At 37.2% G+C, this 23,928-nt stretch overlaps 1 protein-coding gene across 1 annotated transcript in view; it reads left to right on the top strand.

Annotated features, from left to right (window-relative positions):
* The window catches only part of TRPC7 (transient receptor potential cation channel subfamily C member 7), a 280,328-nt gene that overhangs the window by 201,176 nt on the left and 55,224 nt on the right, over window positions 1-23,928 (top strand). Inside the window, exons 5-6 of the mRNA XM_074209695.1 lie at window positions 3,239-3,455; window positions 15,997-16,230. Of these exons, the coding sequence (XP_074065796.1) occupies window positions 3,239-3,455; window positions 15,997-16,230 (451 nt within the window). The remainder of the gene's footprint in view (window positions 1-3,238; window positions 3,456-15,996; window positions 16,231-23,928) is intronic.

Consider the following 23,928-nt stretch of genomic DNA (forward strand, 5'->3'; position numbering starts at 1 on the left):
AAATAAAATTCTATTAGTCTATCAGACCAGAAAAGAGACACTAGAAAATAAGAGAAAATAATAGAACCCCTTCTCCTCCAAAAGCAACATGATTCTCAGGAAAAATCTCCTTTTTTTGGTGCCAATCATGAGTTTTGGAAAAAAAGATCTAATTTTGAAAAGAATGAATGGAAAGAAGATTGCCCAATCAGAACACAGAGAACAGCAAGCCTGAGAGAGAGCTGAGGGCTTCTCTCTGCCTGTATTTTAAAGCAAACACATATAGACACATAAATGAAGTCAGAGCATTTAGAACCAGAGAGGCCCCCAAAATCAGGGGAAACCCCACTCTGCTCTCACACTAGAGGGTCCCTTTAAACATTACACAAAGACAAAAAACAGGATAACACCACCAAAGGTGACAAATCTTCCAAGAAACCTGAGGAAAAATGCAGAGATCCTTCCATTTTTTCACAATACATTTTTCCATTCAAAGGTTTTTATATCTAACACTTCTTGATTTTAACTATAAATAACTATAACTTTTGAGAAGGCAAATAGTCACGTCACTCAAAAATCCTTTAGCCTAATTGAAATAACCCCTGTCCCCTATCAACTTAGAATAAACCAAATAACTTCAACAGCCCTAAATCTTTTCTGGGAGGGGAGTCTTCTATTTTTAAATCCTCAATCATCCCATTCCCATTATTTTTTGTAATAATCAAACCTGATTATCTTGTCTTTTTGAAATTAAACAGAATTTTTAAAAATTTAACATTTTATTTTATTTTATCAAGTCTTCATGAAACAATTTCTCTCTCTCTCTCTCTCTCTCTCTCTCTCATCTAATGCTTTTTCTTAATTTCTCTCTCAGTTAACTTCAAGATCTAGATAAGTGAGCCATGAGCAAACAAGCTGTCTGATCTCTCACACCCATCACCTCCTTCTTTTTCAGGCAGTTTTTAACCATGCCTGTTCATGTGCCTGTAAACTATACCCAATTTGATTATTTGATTATTTACTCCTGCCCATGACCAGTACTAAAGAGCATTTCAAATGTTATTCTTAACCCTGCTGCTTCATTTCTTTTAACCTGACTAGTATAATTCTCAAAAAATTCAGTTTTCCATATTAAGTAATCTCCTGGTGTAAGAGCAGTTTTTGCTATTGTGGTCCAATCTTCTGGGGCTAATATTTGTCTACCTAATATTTCTATTTTATTCAAAAACATATGGACTGGCATTACCATACATGCTTGTTGCTGATTTTAATTCTCTAAATGTTTTAAAATCTAAATTATTGTATTCTCTGAAAACAATCCTTAGAATCCTTGGATCAGGTCTTTCAAATATGGGAAAAGAGAACAATGATTCTCTCATGTCCCATGGAATCTTCTCTCCCTTATCTATTTTTGAGCAGTCTGGAGGTGGCATTGGAGGTAAAGCCACCACTCTTTTTTTTAACTCTTATCTTCCTGCTGAATAGTTTGAACATCTACATCAACTTTTAATATCCTCTGAGCCAAAGGAACATCTCCAGGTGGAGTCAGGCAGATTTTTAAAATATTCCCTAATGATAAGACTCCTATAGGAAATGCCTCTTGACCTTCCTGTTTAAAATGTTCACTCACCTGTTTCTCCAGTTTCCCATTTTTCATTACTTAATACTCCTGGAAACCAAGGACAACATTTTTGTACACTTTCACTAAATTCTTCCAATTGTTTTGTTGTTATTAACAAGCCTCTTTCTTTAACTATCTGCTTTAGCACTTTCAAATAATGTCCTCTGTCCTTAGACTGTCCCTGTTCCATTTTTAATGCTCTCTGCTTTAGACCTGATGAAAAAAATTATTTACCTTAATTGCCTGCTGTCCCTTTATGAGTGCTCTTTTGACCCTCAGGTGTCCAGACTTTATCTTTCCTTTCAAGATTGATTCCCCTCCAGGTCCGGCTGTCTGTCCGTCTGTCAGTCCTTGTTCAGGACCAGCTATCGCCTGCAATAGCTCTAGTGTGGGTCTGGACATGAATTTCCAAGAATCAGGTCGGGTAGAAAAACATATCCGAACATGAAAGGTTGGGAAGTGAAAATCTACCAACTTTATTTTTGGAAACTCAGACTTTTATAGCAGAAACTTATCTCAGGAAAGACCAGTTAAAGGAGACCCAGTTTTACAAATTCCTGGATAAATTTACAATATTTGTTCTTAGAAAAATGCGTGCTTCTCTATCAAAGAAACCTTTTACAACCATCCTGGAGCCACAGATTATCCTAGGTCAGGGTTCACTGGTGAGCCAACAGATCCACACAATGAGCAATAATCCATACATACCTTTGATGAAGGAGATGACCAAGGATATGTGAATATCACTCCCTGGGGCTGTCCCTCAACACATTGCCTGGCAAAAACAAAAACAACAAAAAAAAGAATTGGAACATTTAGAAAAACTATGACATGGAATACTTTGTCTATTCTCAAACTGTTTCTGTACCCCAAATAAACTCCTCAACAGACCCTGACCTGTTCCATCTCCTACAGCAGACTCAAGGTGGCTTGGGCTCTCTCACTCCCCACAGGGGTGGGGTATCTCAGACACTGTTCTGGGTTGGACATTTAAGTCTCAAGAATGAAGCTGTCTAGCCCAATCATCTCCTTAACTCCTAATCTCTATCCCAGGTTCCAGAAGTACCAGATATGGTTTTGTCTATCCTGCTAAGTACGTTATCATAAGAAGAGTAAGGAAATTTAGGTCCATAGAATTAGTGAAACAGTTTTATTGTTAACTAGCACGTGGAGGTGATTTGAAAGTGTATTTAAAACCTCTCTCCTTCAATGATCCCTCAAAACCTTCTAAAATAGAAAAGAATTGAGTCTGTCAAAAATATATCCTTCTATTACCTGGAAATGGGCATAGGAAAATGTTATGGGATATATTTTCAGTCTGTAGTTTTAAATAATCTGTCCAAACTGGGATTATCTTTTTTTTTTTTTTTTAGGTTTTTGCAAGGCAATGAGGTTAAGTGGTTTGCCCAAGGCCACACAGCTAGGTAATTATTAAGTGTCTGAGGCCTGATTTGAACTCAGGTACTCCTGACTCCAGGGCCGGTGCTCTATTCACTGTTCCATCTAGCCACCTCAATTGCGCCACCTAGCTGCCTCTGGGATTATCTTCTGATTGAGCTTTTTGTGGAAGAATAGAATGCCAAGGGGGAAAGGGAATCCCCAATTTAATCATCTGTCATCTTCATATTTTATTTCCAGTTAGGACGGACCCTGAGGAGCCCTTTCATGAAGTTTGTGGCCCATGCAGTCTCTTTCACAATCTTCCTGGGATTGTTAGTTCTGAATGCATCAGACCGATTTGAAGGCGTTAAAAACCTCCCCAATGAGACCATCACGGATCATCCAAAACAGATCTTTAGAGTAAAAACCACCCAGTTCTCATGGACAGAAATGCTTATCATGAAGTGGGTTTTAGGTAAGAAAACAACTCCATCTTCTATTCTCTCCTCCACTCTTGGGGAATGCTACTTAGCTGGGAAGCATTTTCCAACTAGACTAAAGGGAAGGCAGGAAACAGTTTTCTTTTTTTTATGGAAGAGAGTTTAAAACATTAACATCCTAAATATGCATATTAAAGATAATAGTATAGATATAGACATCCATAACATAATACATGTATACATGTATAGATTGCTCAGTATCCAGACTATTAATAGAGGTGCAGAATGTAAACAAGAAAAGAATTTATTAATGTCAAGTCCCTGCTTTCAAGTAACTTAAAATTTCTTTGGGAAGATAAAGATAATATATTTGAAGCCATTAATAGACAGAATAATGCGGTATGCACTTATACACTAAGTTTATAAATAACACACTGAAATGTATTAAATTATACACTAAGAGCTAAACTATCTGAGAAGAGACTGATTCCAGCAAGAAGATGTTCATGGAGCCAATTAACAAAACCAAGATGTCTGTGTAAAAATCAATAACATCTCTAGGCAATATATGACTTTTGCCAAAGATGACTAATGTCAGAGCAAGTGACTCAAAGAGTACACCTGAGAGAGGGTTCATGGAGTGATGGAGTATCTGGGAGAATGGGAATGGAATCAGGGACTTGACAGAGGGTGGTGTTTGGATAGGTTTAGAGAGTTAAGAGGTTTTACTTCAGCCAAGATGAAAGTCATTAAGAGAAACAGCATACTCTACTGTAGGTGTATCAAACTGAAATTGAAATTTGGGTTATTATAAGGATTCCTGGCCCACAGGGTCATACTTTGTCTTTGTCTTAAAAATATAATGTTTTCTGTTTTTATTATTCCTTAAATAAATTTTCATTTATTTCATTAAATTTTTCTAATAACATTTTAATGATTCAGGCATACTAGGGAGTGCTGTGGGTTTTATGTTTACCATATCTGTTCTGCTAGCTAGAGCACTGGATTTGGACTCAGGAGGACTTGGGGTTGAATCAGGTCTCAGACACTTACTAGCTATGTAACCCTCAGCAAATCAATTATCTTCTCTGTGCTTGTCTCCTCATCTGTGAAATGAGGGAGTTGAATTTGAAGGTCTCTAAAGTGTCTTCCACATCTAAATCTATGATTCTATAAACAAAGGCCCTGAAGCAGCAAAGATAGGTTTTAGAGCTAGTAGGTAGGTTAGAAGTCATTTATTCTAATCACCCCATTTTATACGTAAGGAAGATGAGGCATAGAGAAGTTTAATTACTGGGATTTCGATATGTATCTTCTTGACTGCAAAGCCAGTGCTTATTCTACTACAACACACATGCCATGGTCAATTGTTGGAATGGAAGAACATTCTGTTCTGCCTGTAGGAGAGACTCTGGGTGTGGGAATAGTGAAATATAAGGTTTAAGGAAAAAGAGAGGCAATGTGGCAAAATGAATAGAATCCTGTGATTGAAGTAAGGGAGACTAGTGTTCAAATACTGTCCCTGAAAAGATCAGATATCCTTCCCTAATATCCTAATTTTTCCTTGATGATGTCTAGAGAGGGCAAGACCAAGACAATACTAGCTTGTTTATTTGATTTTTCTCAATTGCAGTTATTCATAATTCACAATCCCTAGTAGTAATAGATATAACCTGTGACCCAGTGGGCAGAGTTTATACAGAGCTTATACAGAACAGGTTTGATCTTGGGGGTAGCCCTTCCCTACCCTCCCCATGATCTTTTGGTTTGTTTTGCTCACACTCAAAGTTTCTTTTAGAATCTTTAGTTCAGATATAATTCATGTAAAATACACACACACATACACACACACACACACACACACACACATGAGTATATGTATAGATGCAATCCTTCTTATAGTAGCTTATTAGTAATCCTCCCTCTCTGATAAATACCACCTCCCAACCCCCCACCCCACCTCCAGGGTTCTATGCCTCAGACTCATGGCACTCTAGTCAGGCTCTCCTTGAAAGGAAAATGAACTTGGATTTGCTTAGAGATGTAATTCCATTCTGACACTACCCTGTCTAAATAATACATGCTAATAACTGGTAGCCAAGTCCAGTTCCCTATATTGCAATCTAGTCTCTTTGTTCTTCCAAGTCCAAGGCTATACATATGATCTTTAGCCCACACCCCTCAACACCAAACCTTAGCATTGCCCAGGAGCTCCTTCTTTTCTCATTAGAAGATTAATTTCCTTAACTCTGGTCCTTGAATTTTCAACAAGACCACCCTGAAGCAGCTGTTCTCCAGAGGGCTACCTTCTGGGAATCTCTTCTCTCCACAAGGCTGGCTCTACATCATGGCACAGCACAGAAATGATTGAATTTTTGAACCTGGGAACCTTGGCTCATATCCCTGCTCTGCCACTTAAAAACTGCTATGTGAATTTAGACAACTAACTTTACCCCATGATTCTCAGTTTTTTCACAAAAATGAAGATGTTGCATTAATGATATTTTATGCTCCTTTCTAGCTCAGGATCCTTTTGTGAAATACTGCATCCCATAATTCATAGTTGGGGTCACTGAAGAGGCAGTTCTGAGGGGAGCTTCACCTCTATCTCTGCTTCCAGAAGTTGAGATCTTGGCATGCAGAATCCAAGAACTCTATTCCTCTACTGCTACCTTGTCTTAGCCAGAAAGGCCATGACTGAGGTGGGGTCCCTGGAAGGCTGTTTCAAGCCACTGGTACAACACCTCACCCCTCACCAGAGACCAGAATTTAACTCTTAGCTCTGTGGTACCTGATGGGTCAGATCCCTCTCTAGTTCTTACTTTCTCAAAAATAATAATGATAACGGGGGGAGGACAGGGAAGTTGATTCTTCCATAAGGCTTCTTCCTCAAAGAAGTGTTCCTTGACAGTCCTCTCAATGTCTGTGTCAATAGGTATGACCGCATCCTCCATAGGGACATATAACCAAAGTCATAAAAAAATGTTTCCCACAATTTAATCTCAACTTGAACAGGAAATTCTCCATCCACACTGAAAATGATCTCAAAGTCTACAATAGTTTTGAGAAACATAGTGGGTAAAGTGTTGACCTTAGAGTCAGGAAATAATTAAGTTTACATCTTATGCTATGGCAAAGATGTCTCAGGCCAAGTTCCTCTTCTGTAAAATGAAGATAAGAATCCTTGTCATACCAGCCTCCTAGGCTTTCTTTGAAGTTCTAATGAGATATCAAGTGCTTCTCAAAATTTCACTCTGTATGAATGAGTGAAAAATGTATCTATTTAAGTATTTACTAAATTAAGTATGTACTAAAACACAGCAAATACAAATAGAAAAATCAGTCCCTGCTCCCCAAGGAGTTCACATTCTAATTAGAAAAGACAACACCCATAAATAAAATCCAGTGGTTCTTGGGGGTTCAGTGACAGGTCAGATGATAAGATCTGTGAAGCTCCTCATTACTGGAGGGGATATAGTTGACTCCCTGCTCATTCAGCAGAAAGTTGGAGCTCTATAATTATTACAGTTAAAACTTCTTGGGCAAGAGGAGACTGTGGGAATTGAGCAGTGCATGAAAGGTCTAAAAATGCACCATCCTGAGACCAGAGAAGGAAATCACTCTGAAGAGGTTCTTACTTGTCTTTCTTTTATTTTTATTGTGTTATTATAACATAAAAGTGATGAGCTAGGGTGTAGTTCATTGTATCTCTGCAGTAACAAAACAGTGAACTTTCTTACTACTTAGCATCAAAACTAGTATAGGGTCAATAGACTGTCATTCCAAGGTGGCAACATCTGGAGACTGGCTGTCTTCTATTCTATCTTTTGATAAGTTCATTCATTTCCATGGCTTTAACCTCTATTACCTCCATTAAGATAATTCTAATTTATATAACTAATTTTTTAATATTTTAATTTAATTAGCTAATATATTAATTTATACAACAAATTTATAATTCCATCCCCTTTTGATCTCTAGAAGATTATGGCCTACAATACCTTTTCACTGGCCCACTGGTCTGGTCCACACTAGTAACTCAGTGCCAATGTATCTAAAACTGAGCCTACAACTTTTCTCCCTAAAACTTTTTTACTGAAATCATTTTTTGCCTGTACTACTATTATTTATCCAGCTTCCCATTTTCATTTTCACAATTTGGGGAATTAGTTTCAATTCTCCTTCCTTTGTCTCATCCCTACATATGGTCAATCAGTAGACAAGTACTACTGATTCTAATGCGACAACAAATCTTAACATCCATCCTTTCTCTGTATCATGACTTGCCTAGACTACAACTCAAATTAAGCATGAACCCCTCTCATTCAAAGTAGATAAAAAAACTATATGAGACTCTCAACCTCTGAGAGAAATCTAACTCCTTCTTCTAAGCCTGGAAAGACATTCAAAGGATCCAGAGAAATTAATTCCCTATTTAGCAATTTTTCCTACAATTTATAGGATTTTCTCCCTATACATTCATATACAAACATACAGACCACTGACTCATTTTGATTTCTTAAAGCTGACATTTCATGTATCATATATATATATATGATACATGAAAGTAATACATAAAAAGTAGCCTGGCTTAGCAGGAAAAAAACACTGAACCAGAAAATAGGAAACCTGGATTCTAGTCTACTATGCTTTGCCATTTTTTCACTTTAAGGTTTATAATGAACTTTGAAGACAAGTGAAACAGAAAATTAGAATACAAAACAGTTAATCATCAACTAATCTATTTCATGATTCAGATTATAGCAGAATGAGCCTAGAACAAAGAGTCAGAAAATTTAGCTCTGATATTTACTAATTTACCTGTGACTTTGGGATGATTATTTTCCCCTCTATAATAAAAAAATAAAAGTTAAGCTAAGTGATTTCTAAGGTCTTCCAGCTCAAAATTCTGTGATTTGGAAGAAATCCAACACCTAGTGAGGATAATTATATTTACACTATGCTTGTCAATGCCTACGTCTGCTAGGGTACTGCATCATACAGATGGCTGAACATCATGTTTAACTCTTCTATAGATAAGGGGTTTTTTTGCACAAAAGTAAACTCTTTTACATGTTCATAATAACCCGATACAGTCAGTATTCTCCCGAATAAATAATACTAATTGCAAGTAAAAACAAAAGACATTTATGAAATATATTTCATATTTACATTTTGTACACATTATCTTATTTGACCCTCACAGTATGACTATGGAGCAGGTACTGAAGCTGTTATGATCTCCATTTTACAGATGAGGAACCTGAGGCTTAAAAAATGTTAAATGGCTTGTCCATGGTCACATAAAAGTCAGAAGTAAAATTTCAACCTTGATTTTACTCTAAGTTTAGCACTCTATCCACTAAACTGAGTTGCCTGAGGGGAAAAGCCAGATGGCTCAGCAATACCCATCCTAATACTGGGGAGAAAAAAGAGCTCAAAGTAAACAAACTTCACAGGCATTTGGCCTAGGAGCATCACCCTCCAAAGCTAATTTGGAAGTAGTAGAAAGACTGCAAGTTCTCTCAGGTCAAGGACAATATCCTTTTTATTTTTGCATTCCCAATGCTTAGCCTATAGTAGAAAGGCTAGGTTTTTGGACATATGTTTTTATTAACATCAGGAGCTGCCTGATTTTCACTACCATCACAGGACAGAACCTTTTCTCCAATACAGAAAGATCTGCCAAGAACACTCTGGTTAAGTGGTTGCACAGGGTCTCATTGCTAATATGTATCAGATATGGTTCATAGCAGGAACTTACTTGATGATTTGCTGATTGATGGAGAAGTGCATGAGTAGTTATGTTCCTTTTGCGAGAGCTCCAGTACCTTGGGAAATATTTGAATTCACCTGACAGTTCATCCATCTGTTTAACTTGTTTGATTCCTAGCCTTGTGGTGCCTTGTAGTCTGTATTATAGAGAGAGGTTTGGAGGTGGTTTCAATAGCTTTTAATGAAACTCATTAATTTGACTTGTCTGCTACGGATAAAGCCCTGAGCTTATGTAACACCAGAAGCTTTCAATGGTCAGACTGCAAATACCCTTTCTACATTGCATATACATTGTTTTATATATATATATATATATATATATATATATATATATATATATATATATATAGCTATAAGATATATAGAATATATATAGTTATAGAAGTCTCTCCAGCTCCTTTCCAATAGAAAACCTGAAAATATTTCCTATATAGATGTCCAAGTGCTGAAAATTTGACACGACTAGAAAATAGAAAAATCTAGCAGGATGATTATGTTGGTTGGGGAAACTAAGGAATTGAGTGATTTTCTTAGGGCCCCTCAGCCAGTATTTGTCAGAGACTGAGCTGGAACTCAGGTCTGCCTGACTATCTCCCATTTCATCTCCTATCCCCATCCTGCCTCTCTTGTGATTAATGTTATGGAATCAATCAATAAATATTTATTAGACCCCTCCTGTGTACCTGGCCTTGTGCTAAGCACTGAAGTATGTATATGTCTCAACAAGGGTGCAGATAGTCAATTTGGAGGTCTCTGCCCCCTCCTACTTCTTCTACCAAGAAATAAATCATTTAATTCAATTCAGTTCATTTCAGTGCAGTTAAATTCAGTAATGCCAAGTAGTATACTAAGTTCTGTAGCAGGCACTTTGTGAGATGATGGACACATTTTCCCTTTCTAGGACTGTTTGACCTTCTAAGAAGAGAGGCTTGGACAAATGCCACTTAAATAAATTTTGGAGATCTCTCAAGGTTTGAAAGAGAAAGCTTTATTCATTTCTCGAGGAACCGGCCACAACCAATTACAGAGATTGAGGCAAAAGCAAAAGGCCCAAGAATCACATTTATCCTAACTCTATTCCCGCCCCCCCCCCCACTGACCCACCCTTGTTAATGAGGAATGTGGTTTTACAATCTAGACTAATCTAGGGAAAAGAGCATAAAATTCAAACCAAAATTAGATTATTTCTTCAGCCCCAGTAATTGAATGGTCATCCAGACTTCAACAGATAAGGTGGGGTCAGTTGACTCTTCACCAATATCCCAGAGGTTGCTTTGTCAAGGGAGGAGGGGCACATAGTTAACTATTCTCCAATCTATAATATTCTAATTGAACAAATCTCAGACTTTATCCCACTCAATATGGCCTCCAAGGTCTCCTACAGCTCTTAACATTCTTTGTTTCTAGTCAGAACACTGCTGTAAAGTGTAACATAAAGCATTAAAAATACTGTTGTTATTATGGCTGTATTTTTATTAGTATTATTATTATGAAGTAGTAAGAAGGAGCAGATGCGAAATTTATAGATTGGGGTTTTGCAAAGATCATTGTTTCATTTGCCTGGGGGATTGGGGAGGAGGAGAAGGTAGCTTAATCCATACTGTGAAGCCTTAACTGTGCCTCTGTCTCCTTAGTCCAGAACAGTGTCATCACAGGAGTCATTTAAAGCTTCTCTGCAATCTGCTGTGAGCAGCTCTTTAGAAATACAGAATGTGATCAGCTTTTCAGACAATCAATTTTATTCCCAATGTGTCCTGTTCTTTTGCTAAAACTGAATGCTCCTCCTCCCAGGCTCTCCCTTCCATCCTGGAGCAGAGGCAGGCAGGCAAGAGATGTCAGAGAACCATTTCCATAAAGAGAATCCTGGATGGCACTGTAAAATGGAGAAAGCCAGAGGCAGGCGTGCAGGCAAAAGAACAGATAAATAGGAAAATGAAAATAGAACCCTGTAAATTATATATCAGAAATTGAAACATCAAAAATTGAGACATTTAAAATTTTTTAAACTTTGTGTTAGGAAAATCTCAGATTCCCATCTCTACATTATCAGTCTCTTATTTCTACCTGCTGACCTCTAGGCTTTCATAATCTCTGGAAACTCCACATTCTTCAGGATGAAATCATCTCTGAAACTCAAACCTCAAATTATTTCACACCCTAGCTTCAGGGCTTCATCCTTGCTGGATACTTCACTCCCCACCTCACCACCCCCCCAACCCACTTCCTCTCAGTTTCTTTTTATAAAGGAATATATCTCCTTTAGATTGTGAGTTCCTTGAGGGCAGAGGCTATCTTCGTATCCTCCAACTCTTTTTTTTCTTTAGGTTTTTGCAAGGCAAACAGGGTTAAGTAGCTTGCCCAAGGTCACACAGCTAGGTAATTATTAAGTGTCTGAGACCGGATTTGAACCCAGGTACTCCTGACTCCAGGGCCGGTGCTTTATCCACTATGCCACCTAGCCGCCCCTATCCTCCAACTCTTAGCATTGTGTCTGGTTGTGAATTAACTTAATGACCTGGGCTCCAATCAATCAATCAGTAAATATTGCCTCCAGGACTGGGGGTTATGAAAAGAGGCAGAAAAGAAATGATCCTTACCCTCAAGAAACTCACAATGTAATGGAGAAGAACTTGCAGTCCAAGATACAGAAGGAGGTACCTGTTGGCATTCACTTGTTCTTTATTCTAGTAAAACCATAGTCCAACCAACAAAAAAGTTTGTATAAAAAAAAGACAATATTTGATTTAGGAAATCAAAAGTTTCTCTTGAAGATGAAGTTTGAAATCACTCCACATTCAAATATGAAATAAGCATTAAAAATATTATATTTAATTATTTATCACTTAACTATGTGCTGTAATGTCCTTAATATGGATCAGCCATGTGAAAAGGGCTTAAATAGAGTCATCTTTCCTCTAATGGGTAGTCTCACAATTTTGGACTGTAAATTCAATAGTAAAAGGAATAAGATGCATCATTTTTGTTGTGAGATTTTCCCTCAAAGTAACCTGAGCTGATCTATAAGAAAATAAGGATTTTGTCCCAGGGTTCCATATTTTAGGGAGCAGGACTTAAAGTTCTTTAGCATTATAGAAATATGTGGCACTTGGTTTGAGGTTTGTTCTTTTGTTTGTTTTCTCAGCAGATCTGGGTCTCCTCTGCTTCTTTTGGTCTTAAAGAGTTGTCTGAGACACTGAGATGTTAAGTGGTTTGAGTAGAGTCACATATAGTCAATATATTCACTGGAGACATGACCTCAACCAAGTCTTCCAGGCCCTTACATCATCTCTCTAACCATTCTTCTACTCTCTCTTAATATCTATTTAGTATGTCTTTATCTAAAATGAGTGGCTACCAGATGGTGGGTTAGGGTGAGTAAGTTACTATCTTACCTGATCTTGTTCCTCAACTGAATCTTTTTAGAATCATTTTCTCCTCCCAACATGTCTACATTCTATCCTTTCAACAGTGAACACATTTCAAATTCTCACTTTATCTTGCTTTATGATCTATAAAATGAGTTACCATAATGGGCTCAGATAACCCTTATTACCTGTGTGATCTAGAGCTAAAGGATTCTCTGGGCTTCAATTTCCTCACCTGTAAAATGAAGGGGCTAGAGGAGACGATCTAAAAGCTCCCTTCTAGCTTTAAATGCAAAATCCTTTGCGATCAGATTAAAATCATGCAAGCTATCATGGAAGAAGAGGGATTTAGGTATTAAAATCATTTGAGCTACTCTATAAGTATATTAGAAATGTATTCACAACTACTCTGCACAAATGTATGTCATGCTCATTTCTCACCATGGTTTTACCTAGGTAAAAACCCAACTGTGACTTTTCCCTGTCATATATACAGCTCCCATTGAGTTCAAATGACATTTTGTAAGGTAGCAGAAAATGAACTTCTTACTTGATTCTGTTTTCCTTTCTACCCCTTACTGCCCCCTCAGCCTTCTTAGTCCTTTCTATTCCCTGCCCACGCTTGAGCAAGCTGCTCTAGTGAATGGTCAGTGACCTTCAGAGTTTTGATACTGCCTGTCTAGGACTGTCAGCAATTTCTACATAAAGCCAAGGGTCTGGTTAGCTGCCTTCCCACCAGGATGCTTGAGTACACAGCATCTGTTACCCTGCTGTGTCACCATTACTTCAGTGTTCAGAGGCACTCTGATTGATAGGCTAGAGAGAAGAAGGCTGGGCAGCCCAGCTTGGACAGACTATTTTGACCTGAAACCCTGAAATGGCAGAGGTTTCCTATGGCTGTTTGTAAGCGGGGTGTTAATTTTACTCAGTAAAGTACTTAATTTCACACATTTATTTTTTCATTAAAACATTCCTGCTGCTCAGCCCCTGGGCCTGGGTTCCTTTCACTTACAGTCTTGAAATAATTTAAATTAGACTGGGTTAGTTAATATTTAATTTTTTTCAAAAGATCTATGTGGAGTTAGACAGCTGAGGAAGCAATTTGCTATGCACAGTGAGCGAACATCTAGGTATATCTGCCTTGGCCATGAACTTGAACTGTCCATTTTCAATAAATGATTTGCAATTCTAATTAATAACTTCATGACCAATTCACCTTGTCTTCCAAACATGATTGATGGAACTAGGTCCACTTTCTGTTGCCTTTGAATGCATGCCAATGAATGATATGGTCTTTGGAAGGAAATAATTCCAGGAAAATGCCATAGTTTGGAAATAGGGTGAAGTAAGCAATCAGACATCACCTTGAGAATGTGATTTCTTTTCAATATATGCAATTCCTAGTGATTTCAATTATGCAGCTTCCAGGGTCAGTTGTTCTTTTTCTATACACAGACATATTTCAGAGGTTATTTAAAAATGAAAGTAGTGCTCTTTCACCAAACAAGAGACCAACAATTATTCTTCTCCATGGAAACTGTTGGGCTATAAAAGCTTTTCTATAAGGACCCATCTCTGTGTGAAAGGAAAGACCTGAAGAGGGGAAAGAAGCATTGATTAATCAATAACTGATTTGGGTCAAGCACACACTAGGATTACTGTCAGAGGAGTAGTGATTGGCTGTCCCCAGTGGAAACAGAAAAAGTTTCATTCCTTTGGCTGGGAGGAGAGATCAGTGAATTTGTTGTGCTGAAAATCAGGCAGAGACAGTTCCAACCCAAGAATTTAATTTGCTGGTTCCAGCACTTTCAAAGGCCTCTACTGAGTTTCTAGTGAATTATAGGTATTGTAACTGTGAATCTGATGTTCAGTTCTTCACAATTTACAAAGTGTTTTCAGATAGCAAATAAGCCATCTGAAAAATAGTCCCTTCCTGTTGGCAAGGACTGTTTCATTTTTGTCTTTGCTGCTGTCCCTTGAGTCCTGAAAGAATAACTGGAACATAGCTAGGTTCTTAAAAATGCTTGTGTTCTTCACAAGGTAAGGTGGGAGTATAAGGGCTATCATCATCTCCATTTGACATATGAGGAAACTGAGGCTCAGGAAAGTTAAATGACTCACCAAAAATCATACAACTGACCTTGACCAAGACTGACAGAACTTGAAGTTGCAACTGTGTGACTCCAAGTTCAGCTTTCTTTTGTTATTCCATTATTTCTGTCTTCAAAGTTTTTCTCTCCTTTGTCTCCAGCAAGATTTCAATCCCAGCATAGTCACCTTTGAGATAGACTAATATTCCATACTGTAAGCAAAGCAGTCAGTGATGAATATATTGCTTTAAGAGATTGAGGGGGAGGATTCAACTAAGAAGCAAAAACAAAATCTTAGAAACCTCTAGTAAATTTCTGGAGCAGTTACATCTGTAAAAATAGAACCCACCTAAACCCCAAAAGACTATGCAAACATGAGTTACTATTAAATGTTGTTAAGAGTAGGAAGGACCTGCCCTTAGTCCAAATCCTGTGAGAATTCTAAAGTCTCTGATAATGTTGACAAGAGAGCATTTATACTCTTCTTAAACTCAAGTAAAGGGGATCTCACTTTGTTCAGAGTATTTTTTCTCTTCTTTATTCTAACTCAATCTTCCTGTTCCTCTATCCACTTCTCCCAGTTCTTCCCTCCAGGGTGAAACAATATAAATCTAATCTTTCTTCCTCATGACAGCTCTTAAAACACTTGGACTAAACTAAGTGAGGTGAAATATGAGTCCCAAAGAAGAACTCTGCTTTCTAAATAAAACACTTTATAGGACTAATGCATTCATAGTCTTCTTTGTGCATTATCTACTTTTAAACTAATTCTAGTTTAATTGGCAAAAGATATGTTAATTGTAACAAAAGAAGCAAAATTAGTGCTTATTAGAAGGAAAAAGATGTAAAAGGTATAGAAAACTGAGAGTTTGCAAATGTGGAGCCTTCTGCCACTAACTTGCTCTGTGAGCTTGGGCAAACTCTTCAATTCAGTTCAATTGAACTACATGCTCTCTGAAGTTCCTATGGACTCTAAATTCTATAATTCTTATGACTGGCTAGTCTTTAAGTTTCCCCTTAGCTACCACATTCTGGATATAGAATCATAAGGTAAACTACATCTGTATTTCTCTTATACTTATCAACAGGCTTGATTCTCATCTTTGTGAAATGGTTTAGCTGCAAGATCATCCAAAAATAGAGGGGTAAATAAATGGTCTCCCAACTATCTCTTGCAACTTACTTGCAACTTATTTTAAAATGAGGCTCAGGAGAAAAGATTGGGCATTATCTAACAACCTTGAGCAACACCAAAACAAAGCATTCCTGCATTATATTTTGTGCTCAAATCATCAAAAAAAAGTGAAATTGCACCTTTAATTCTGGGTAAATCTTCTTTCCTTTAGGGATGATATGGTCTGAATGCAAGGAAATATGGGAAGAAGGACCCCGAGAATATGTTATGCATCTGTGGAACCTCCTGGATTTTGGGATGCTATCCATTTTTGTGGCTTCATTTACAGCAAGGTTCATGGCTTTTTTAAAAGCCAGTGAAGCCCAGATGTATGTGGATCAGTATGTACAGGATGAAAACCTCAGCAATGTTACACTTCCCCCAGAAGTGGCCTACTTTACCTATGGTAAGATTTGTTGACTGGAGTTTCAGCTGGTGATGAATGAATGGAACAGGCTATGTCCTTGGAAGCAAAAGACTTCAATTTAAGATTAAACTTTGTATGGATGACTGTGTAACCTAGGCAAGTCACTTAAACTCTCTGTACCTGTTTTGTCATCTGTAAAATGGAATAATAATGCTTAGGCTCCCTATGAATCTCACAAGTGCATTTTGAGATTCAAAAAGTAAAGAAATGACTGGCATGTGGAAGGATGATTAGACTTGAACTTCTTGGTCTCAAGAGGAAGGAAAAAAGCAATGGGTAGGAGAGAATTGTAGTGGAGGCGGCAAATTTAGGTTCAAATGAAAAACAAATTTCTTAGTAATATGAACTGTCCAAAAGAAAAATGGGCAGCCTCAAATAATAACAAAGTCCTAATCACTACAGCCTCAAAACTAGAGGCTAGCTAAGCACTTGTCAACAAGAGAGAAGTCAAGCTTCTTGGCTAAGCTAAACTATATTTTTGAAGTCTTTTTTTTAAAAAATTCTTTGTTGCTGTGATTCAGCAGTACTTTTCACATGTAAGGGATGATCACTGTTGTTTGTTGATCATTGCATGGCTATTGCAATGACCCCTACCACACACACTCAGGGTGATTAAATAGCTTTTCTTCAAATGATGGCAATGGTGACTCCATCTGCCTTGTCACTCTCCAGGAGGGTAGAACCTAAAACAACCTCACACAAAGAGATTTGGTCAGTATATGCAATTCAACAACTGAAAATAAGGATGAGAATTACAAGTTTCTGTCAAACAAATAATCACAAAGAATCTCTTCTCCTTGGGAAAGATAGTTTTACTTGAGTGATGTCACTTTTGTTCTTTCTTTATGAATCCACTTTTTCCCCTTTATAAACACTTGGTATTTCTAGTTCCTATGCAGAACCATAATGAGATTAGTTAGCATTTATATTTGCAAAGTTCTTTGAAAATATTATCTCATTAGATCCACATAATAACTCAGGGTGAGAGATGCTATTACTAATTCTTATTTTACAAATGAGGAAGCTTGAGATAATGTTGAAGTAAAAATAATAACAATTAGCACTTTATAAGGTTTGCAAAATTCTTTAAAAATTTTATCTCATTTTACATTCACATTGAGAAATCGGTGTCTTTATTATCCCCATTTTATGGATGAGAAAACTGAGGCAGAGGTTAAGTGACTTGCCCAGTGTCATGCAGTTAATAAGTATCTGAGAGTCGATTTGAACTCAGATCTACCTAAGTCAAGGTCAACACTATTTACTGCCACATTTAGCTGTCCTTACTATTATTCATAATTATACTAATTAGAAAAGTTAAGTAGAGTGTTAGGACATATTGTACATTGACCTAAAGAATCAGGTTACCTAAATTTTAGTTCCAACTGTGGTACTAAGAAACTAGGGATGTGTTCTTAAGCTAATATTTTCCTCTTTGGACCTCAGTTTCCCCAACTTGTAAATGAAAAACTAGAGCAAGATGATCTCTTTGATCCCTTTCAGCCTTTAAGTCCTATGATTTTTTTAAAGGTCATGTATTCCCAAAATTCTCAGAATCAGGGAAGGCTATCTAAAGGCATAATGACCCAATGAAAGTTGCCAATGAGAGAAATGTGGGTAGGAGCATAAAATGCCCCCTTTTGACTATGATGAAGCTTATTTGGCCTAGAAATTCTAATAACTAAATAAAGTAATAACAGGCACAAATTCTCAATCCAAAAACCCATTATGCCTAGCCAGTGTGCCTGTTAATCAAATTTTCATAAAATGAATCACTTTTTAAATGTTGTAGAGAAACTCACCATTTAAAGAGATCCTGTGCTGATTTTTTTTAATTAACATCTTTCCACAGTGCTTATTACCACTGATTTATTTGCAAATGAAGACGTCCTTAAAAGAGGATATTCCTAACCTTTGTTCAGTGTGCTTAGTTCACCATGGAAAGCTGAAAAAGCCCTGAGGCTGGGGTACTGAATTCCTAGAAACCTATTCTTTTATTAATAATTACAGCTCAGGGCAGAGTGATGGGGAATTACATTTCATTGTGGGTAGGTTTAGACTATCCCCAGACGATAGTCACATTACCCAAGGTTTCCTAGTTTGTACCGAACCCGTTTCAGGAAAGCTTGATTTATTATTTTTTTTTTCTTAAAATGTTTGTCTAGGTTTTTACAATGATTCAAGTGAAGAGTGCCCTCTGGTGGACATATGCTACTTAACTTTCACCCATATTCTAGGATTACTAGAACAAAGTTATACACAGACTAATAAAATGCCAGAGCTGGAAACTGATGCTTATGGTCTTTTCTAAGATTGTCTACAGATCATCACTTGGGAAAAATAGGACAAGAATTCAAATCTCCTGAGTCCTAGTCTCAGGCATCCCCAACATCTCATCAGCTGTTATGGTCTAGGAAGTTGTAGTGGACCTTTGATAGATTCCATCTATCTCAGACTATTCACAGTAAGCTGGTCAAGCAAAAGATCTCAGCAGAAGGTTCAAATGTTATTTGTTTTACTTTTTTATTTTAAGTAATGTTTGAATCAGTGAAAAAAAATCTAAAAAGAAATCATCCACTAAAGTATATATGAAGTTAGAAGACCTGAACTTGTATCTTGTTTAAGCAACCTTATTATTCCAAGACCCTTCCTCTCTCTGGGCCACAGTTATATCCTCCATAATATAAGGAAATTGGGCTAACTAAATGATCCTTCTAAACCCAAGGACACAATATCATTTATCTACTGTGTACAGAAAAGATAAAGAACTTACTTTCCTGCTGTCCTGTTACTTGGGGTGCCATGGAAAGAGTATATTCAGTTTGGATGCTATTTATGCCTTGCTCTCTATGTTACCTTGAACAAGTCACTTAGTCCCTGCAGATTTATTTCCTCATCTTTAAAATGAAGAATTTAAACTAAATGGCCTCCAACATTCCTCCTAGCTCTAAAACTTTGAAGTTAATATTTCTTAATAAAAAAGAGCAACTTTTAAAAATGTGGAGCAAGTCATTTTCTTGGGATGACCAGGACTTCATCTTATACTGGGTATTATTTCACTTTTCTGTCTGGATTTCAGGGTAATGGGTCTCCAGTTAAATTAGCTAAACTTAGAGGAGAAAGTATAAGCTATAACTTTGTATCTATTCAGATATTAGCTCTCAATTTAGACAGATACCTAAATAACTAAGATTTCCTACTTTTTTTTTTTGATGAGTTTGGGCTTTGAAAAACCGAGAAAAATAGATATTTTTATAGCCATATTTATAGGAATTTATACAGGTTCTTTCTTTTCTCTCTCTCTCTCTCTCTCTCTCTCTCTCTCTCTCTCTCTCTCTCTCTCTCTCTCTCTCCCCCCCCCCTCCTTCCCTTTCTTTCTTCTCTATGTCCCTCTCTCTTTCTATGTGTGTGTCTCTGTCCTCTCTTTCTCTCTGACTTGATGGAAGAAAGTTCCATACGAGATTTTTCTATACTGATGAGATCACAGTTAAAGTTCTGGCTATGACTCTGGGAATTCTGTACACTCATGAAATCACAGATCTGATCCTTTACAACAACAACAATGTTGGTTAAATTAAAACCCTCATCAAGCCTGAACGGCTCTAATACTCAAAGACCTACCATAGCTAAGCCCAAGGATACTTATTTTTCATAGAATCCTTGACTTAGCTCATCAGAGGTAGCAATTACTTTTATAAGCAGTGAGTGAGGAGGGACTTGAGGGTTGGGGAATGAGGACGTTATTGACTACAGATTTAATATGAACAACAGTGTGACCAAGCAACACAAAAAGATCAGATCCTCTCATCATCCTCTGCCCCAGTCAGACCATGTCTGGACAGTTATATACACATTTTATGAAGGATATTGACAAATTGGAGCATTTCAAGGGATGGTGATCAATGAAAGGATTGGTGATGATGTCATATAAGGATCAGTTAAAGGAAATGGGAGAAAAATAAGATTTGGGGAAGGTTACAATGATCAGAGAAGTCATGATTATTTTCTCAAAATGTATGAAGTATTGACATGAGAGTAAGAAATTTAGACTTATTCTCAGAGAGACAGATTTAGTCTCCTTTATGAGAAAAATCATTTCATATTTAGATAATTAAAAATTCAAAGAAGGTAGTAACCTCTGGATGACAGTATATAAGGAATATTGTAAAGAGAATTGCTATTTTAGGGATGGTTTGATGTAGTAGCTGAGGTCCCTTACAGCTCTGATTCTCTGATTTGAAGTTCTTGCTTATTTAAGGAGAAGCTTACACAAATATTCCATTCATATAATATGTATTTTTTTCCTCCCATCCCTGCCAAGTTTTTTTCTCTAAAATTAAGGAAAGAACCAAGTTAAATCAGCTTCTAGGCTTTGCTAAATTAACAATATTAGCATCTATCTTGCTCATTAACTTATATCATCTAAAATGCATTTTTAAAGCAAAATAGATCAACAGAAAAGACAAAATGCAATATTCACATTTAAATGTGGAGTAGCAAGTAGAGGACTGGCTTTTAGGAATCCAGAAGTCTTAGGTTCAAATACTTGAAACACTGGTAACTGTGTGACCCTAGGCAAGTTACTTAAGTTCTCATTCCCCCAAACAACTCTCTCTGACTAAAAATGCTTTTTAAGTACTTTCTTAGGCATCACCCATGCTCTTACTTTATTTCCTCCCTTTTCAATCTTGACCCTAGAGTTAACTGGTTCAATTCCATATTAACTTCTATTTACAAATTTCTTGCTTCCTTGTCATATATCATGCTTTGCAAATCCCAGCCATGGAATACTTTCATCATGCACCTCCTCCATTCCTATACAAATACTACTGAACAGAGACAGAGAAGGTCAGAGGTGTTGAGTCACCACAAATTTATCTTACCTCAATTTGGGCCATCACTACAGCAAGGTGATCTTTTCACTCCTTTTTAATTGATTCTCTATCCTAGTTCCCTCAAATACTGCTCCAATCTTCCTCTTCTCTCTCCAAAACTCCTACTTTGGTTTCCTCCTCCTTTTTTCATATAAGGACCTTGCTCCATATGATATAATAGAAGAGACTGGCTTAGGACTCCTCTATATATTTATTTCTCAAAACTCCTTAATAGCATTTTCCATTTTCCCCTTTACTCCAATATCTCTGACAATGAAATGGTGTTTCTCTTTGTCAAGGCCAGTTCATATGCATATATATGCCCTCCATTCCATCTCAGTCTAGTTTTATAACAGATCTCTCAGATCTCTCTCTCTCTCTCTCTCTCTCTCTCTCTCTCTCTCTCTCTCTCTCTCTCTCTCTCTCTCTCTCTCTCTCTCCCCTGTCCTTTCCTCTCCTCTCCTCCCCTCCTTGCTCCCGCTTTCCCTATTTCCTACAAACAATCCCATGTCTTCATGCTTAAATAAATCTTCACTACATCCTACCATTTCCTCAAGCTACTGTCCTACCTACATTCCTCCTCCCTTTCAGAGACAAACTCCAGAAAAACAAGCTTACATTTATTGCTTCCACTATCTCTCCTCTCACTTATTTCTCAACCTTTTGCAATCTAGCTTTCTGCCTAATCTCTCTATCCAAATTGTTATTGCAAAAGTCACTATTAATTGTATAATTTCCAAATCTGGTGTGCTCTCTTAGTCTTTTTTGACCTCTCTATAGAATTTGACACTTTTGACTGCTTTCTTTTCCATGCTATTATCTGTACTCTGAGTTTTCCTGGAACTGTCTTCTCCTGGTTCTTCCCATATCTACTGCATCTTTTTTTTGCTAATTCATCATCCATATCATATTCCCTATCTGTGAGTGTACTTCAAGACTTTTTCCTTGGTCTTTTTCTCTTCTCTCTCTCTTATATCATCTATTTGTTACCCTCATCAACTCTCATGGCTTTAATTATCATCTCTATGAAGATGACTGCAAGGTCTAGATAGCCATGCCTAGGTTTTCTCCTGAGATCTAGCTCCACATCATATCTCCAATGGCCTGTTAGACATTATAAACTGGATGTCGCATAGGTATCTCAAACTCAAAATGTTAAAAAACTCATCATTTTTCCCAAATCTACCTTTCTTCCAAACTATTTCTGTTAAGGGTGCTGTCATTCTTTCTGTTTACCTAGGTTCAAAACCTCTGTGCCATCTTCAACTCCTCACTTCCTCACCTTGCATATTCAATATTTTGCTAAATCTTAACATGTCTTCCAAAATATCCCCCACATCTAACTTCTTATCAGTTACATGGTCACCACATTTCAGATCTCTTGGTGATTATTAGATGATTATTTTTCATTGTTGCTGCTTAGTCGTTTTAAGTTGCTTCCAACTCTATTCCCATTTTTGGGTTGTTTTTATTTGGAAAAGATATTAGAATGATTCACCATTTCCTTCTCCAGCTAACTTTAAATTGCAACAAAGAGGTTTAAGTGACTTCCTCAGGGACACATAGCTATTAAGTATCTGAGATCACATTTGAACTCAGTTCTTCCTGGCTCGAAGCCCACTGTTCTATCTACTGTGTCACCTAGACACATCTTGAAAATGACAATAGTAATTACCTATTATTAATAATCAGTCTATCCCTATATCAACCCATCCTCCACACAACTTCCAATATGATTTCCTTTAAGTGAAGTTTTAAACTGTCACTTCTCTACTCAAGAAATTCTTATTGTTCCCCCAACACCTCTGGAATAAAATGTAAACTCCCTTTTCATTTAAAGCTCTTCATATCCTTACCTGAGGGCTTTTCAAGCCTCCATCCCATATTGCTCCCATTCTGCATTCCACAGACCAGTTCTTCTTGCTGCTCCTCATACAAGAGTCTATATTTTCCAGCTCTGTGCCTTTGCTCTGGCTATCCCTATCTGGCAAGCACTCCTTCCTCACCTCTATCTCTCAGACCCTTGTTTCCTTCAAGATTCAGCATAAGTACCACCTTGAAGCCTTTGCTAATCTCTGCAACTTCTGGGGCTCTCTCTCCAAAAGCTAGGACCCTGGTTATTATGTTTTAGTGACTTAGGGAGTCCCTTTTCTTTGGCTCTAGCCAGAGAAGGTTGATGTCTTTCATTGGTTAAAGCTCCTACTGATTGTGATGCTATTTTAGGGGACCTTAGGAATAGTACTCTAATTCCATTTAGCCACTTAACATCAGTTTAGATTTTATAAAGGGATTTTTACTTCAAATATGGAGCAAGAACAAAAATATGAACTGTTATCTCTCAATACCTTAGGGAACAATCCCATGCACACATCATCTCAGTCTTTGGGGAGAAGAGGAAAATTAGGCCCAATTCATAAATAGTTTTATTCTCACCATGTTTAAGTCCAAAACTACTGGCCTCGTTGCAACATCCAGTCTGGATGCTAATAGCTCACCCGACTCTCTTTACTAATGGAATAAAAGCAAATAAAAAGTCAAAGTCATAGGTTATTTCTCAGAGTCACAATAGACTAAAGTGTGGGAAGGATGCAAGAGGAAATGGCTCTCAAGTTCTCCCCCACCCTTATATGTGATAGACAATATAAGTTCGATGATGACAGATATTATTTAATTTTTGCTTTTATATCTGTAATATCTAGCACAGAGGCTGGCGCACAAAAAGTAAGAATAGAGATAGTAATTAAACCTGTGATTTTATTGACATAGAAATCTCCCTGTTGACAAATACTCTCTCTACTGCTAC

Source organism: Macrotis lagotis, chromosome 1 (assembly GCF_037893015.1).
Source record: "Macrotis lagotis isolate mMagLag1 chromosome 1, bilby.v1.9.chrom.fasta, whole genome shotgun sequence".
Taxonomy (NCBI): domain Eukaryota; kingdom Metazoa; phylum Chordata; class Mammalia; order Peramelemorphia; family Peramelidae; genus Macrotis; species Macrotis lagotis.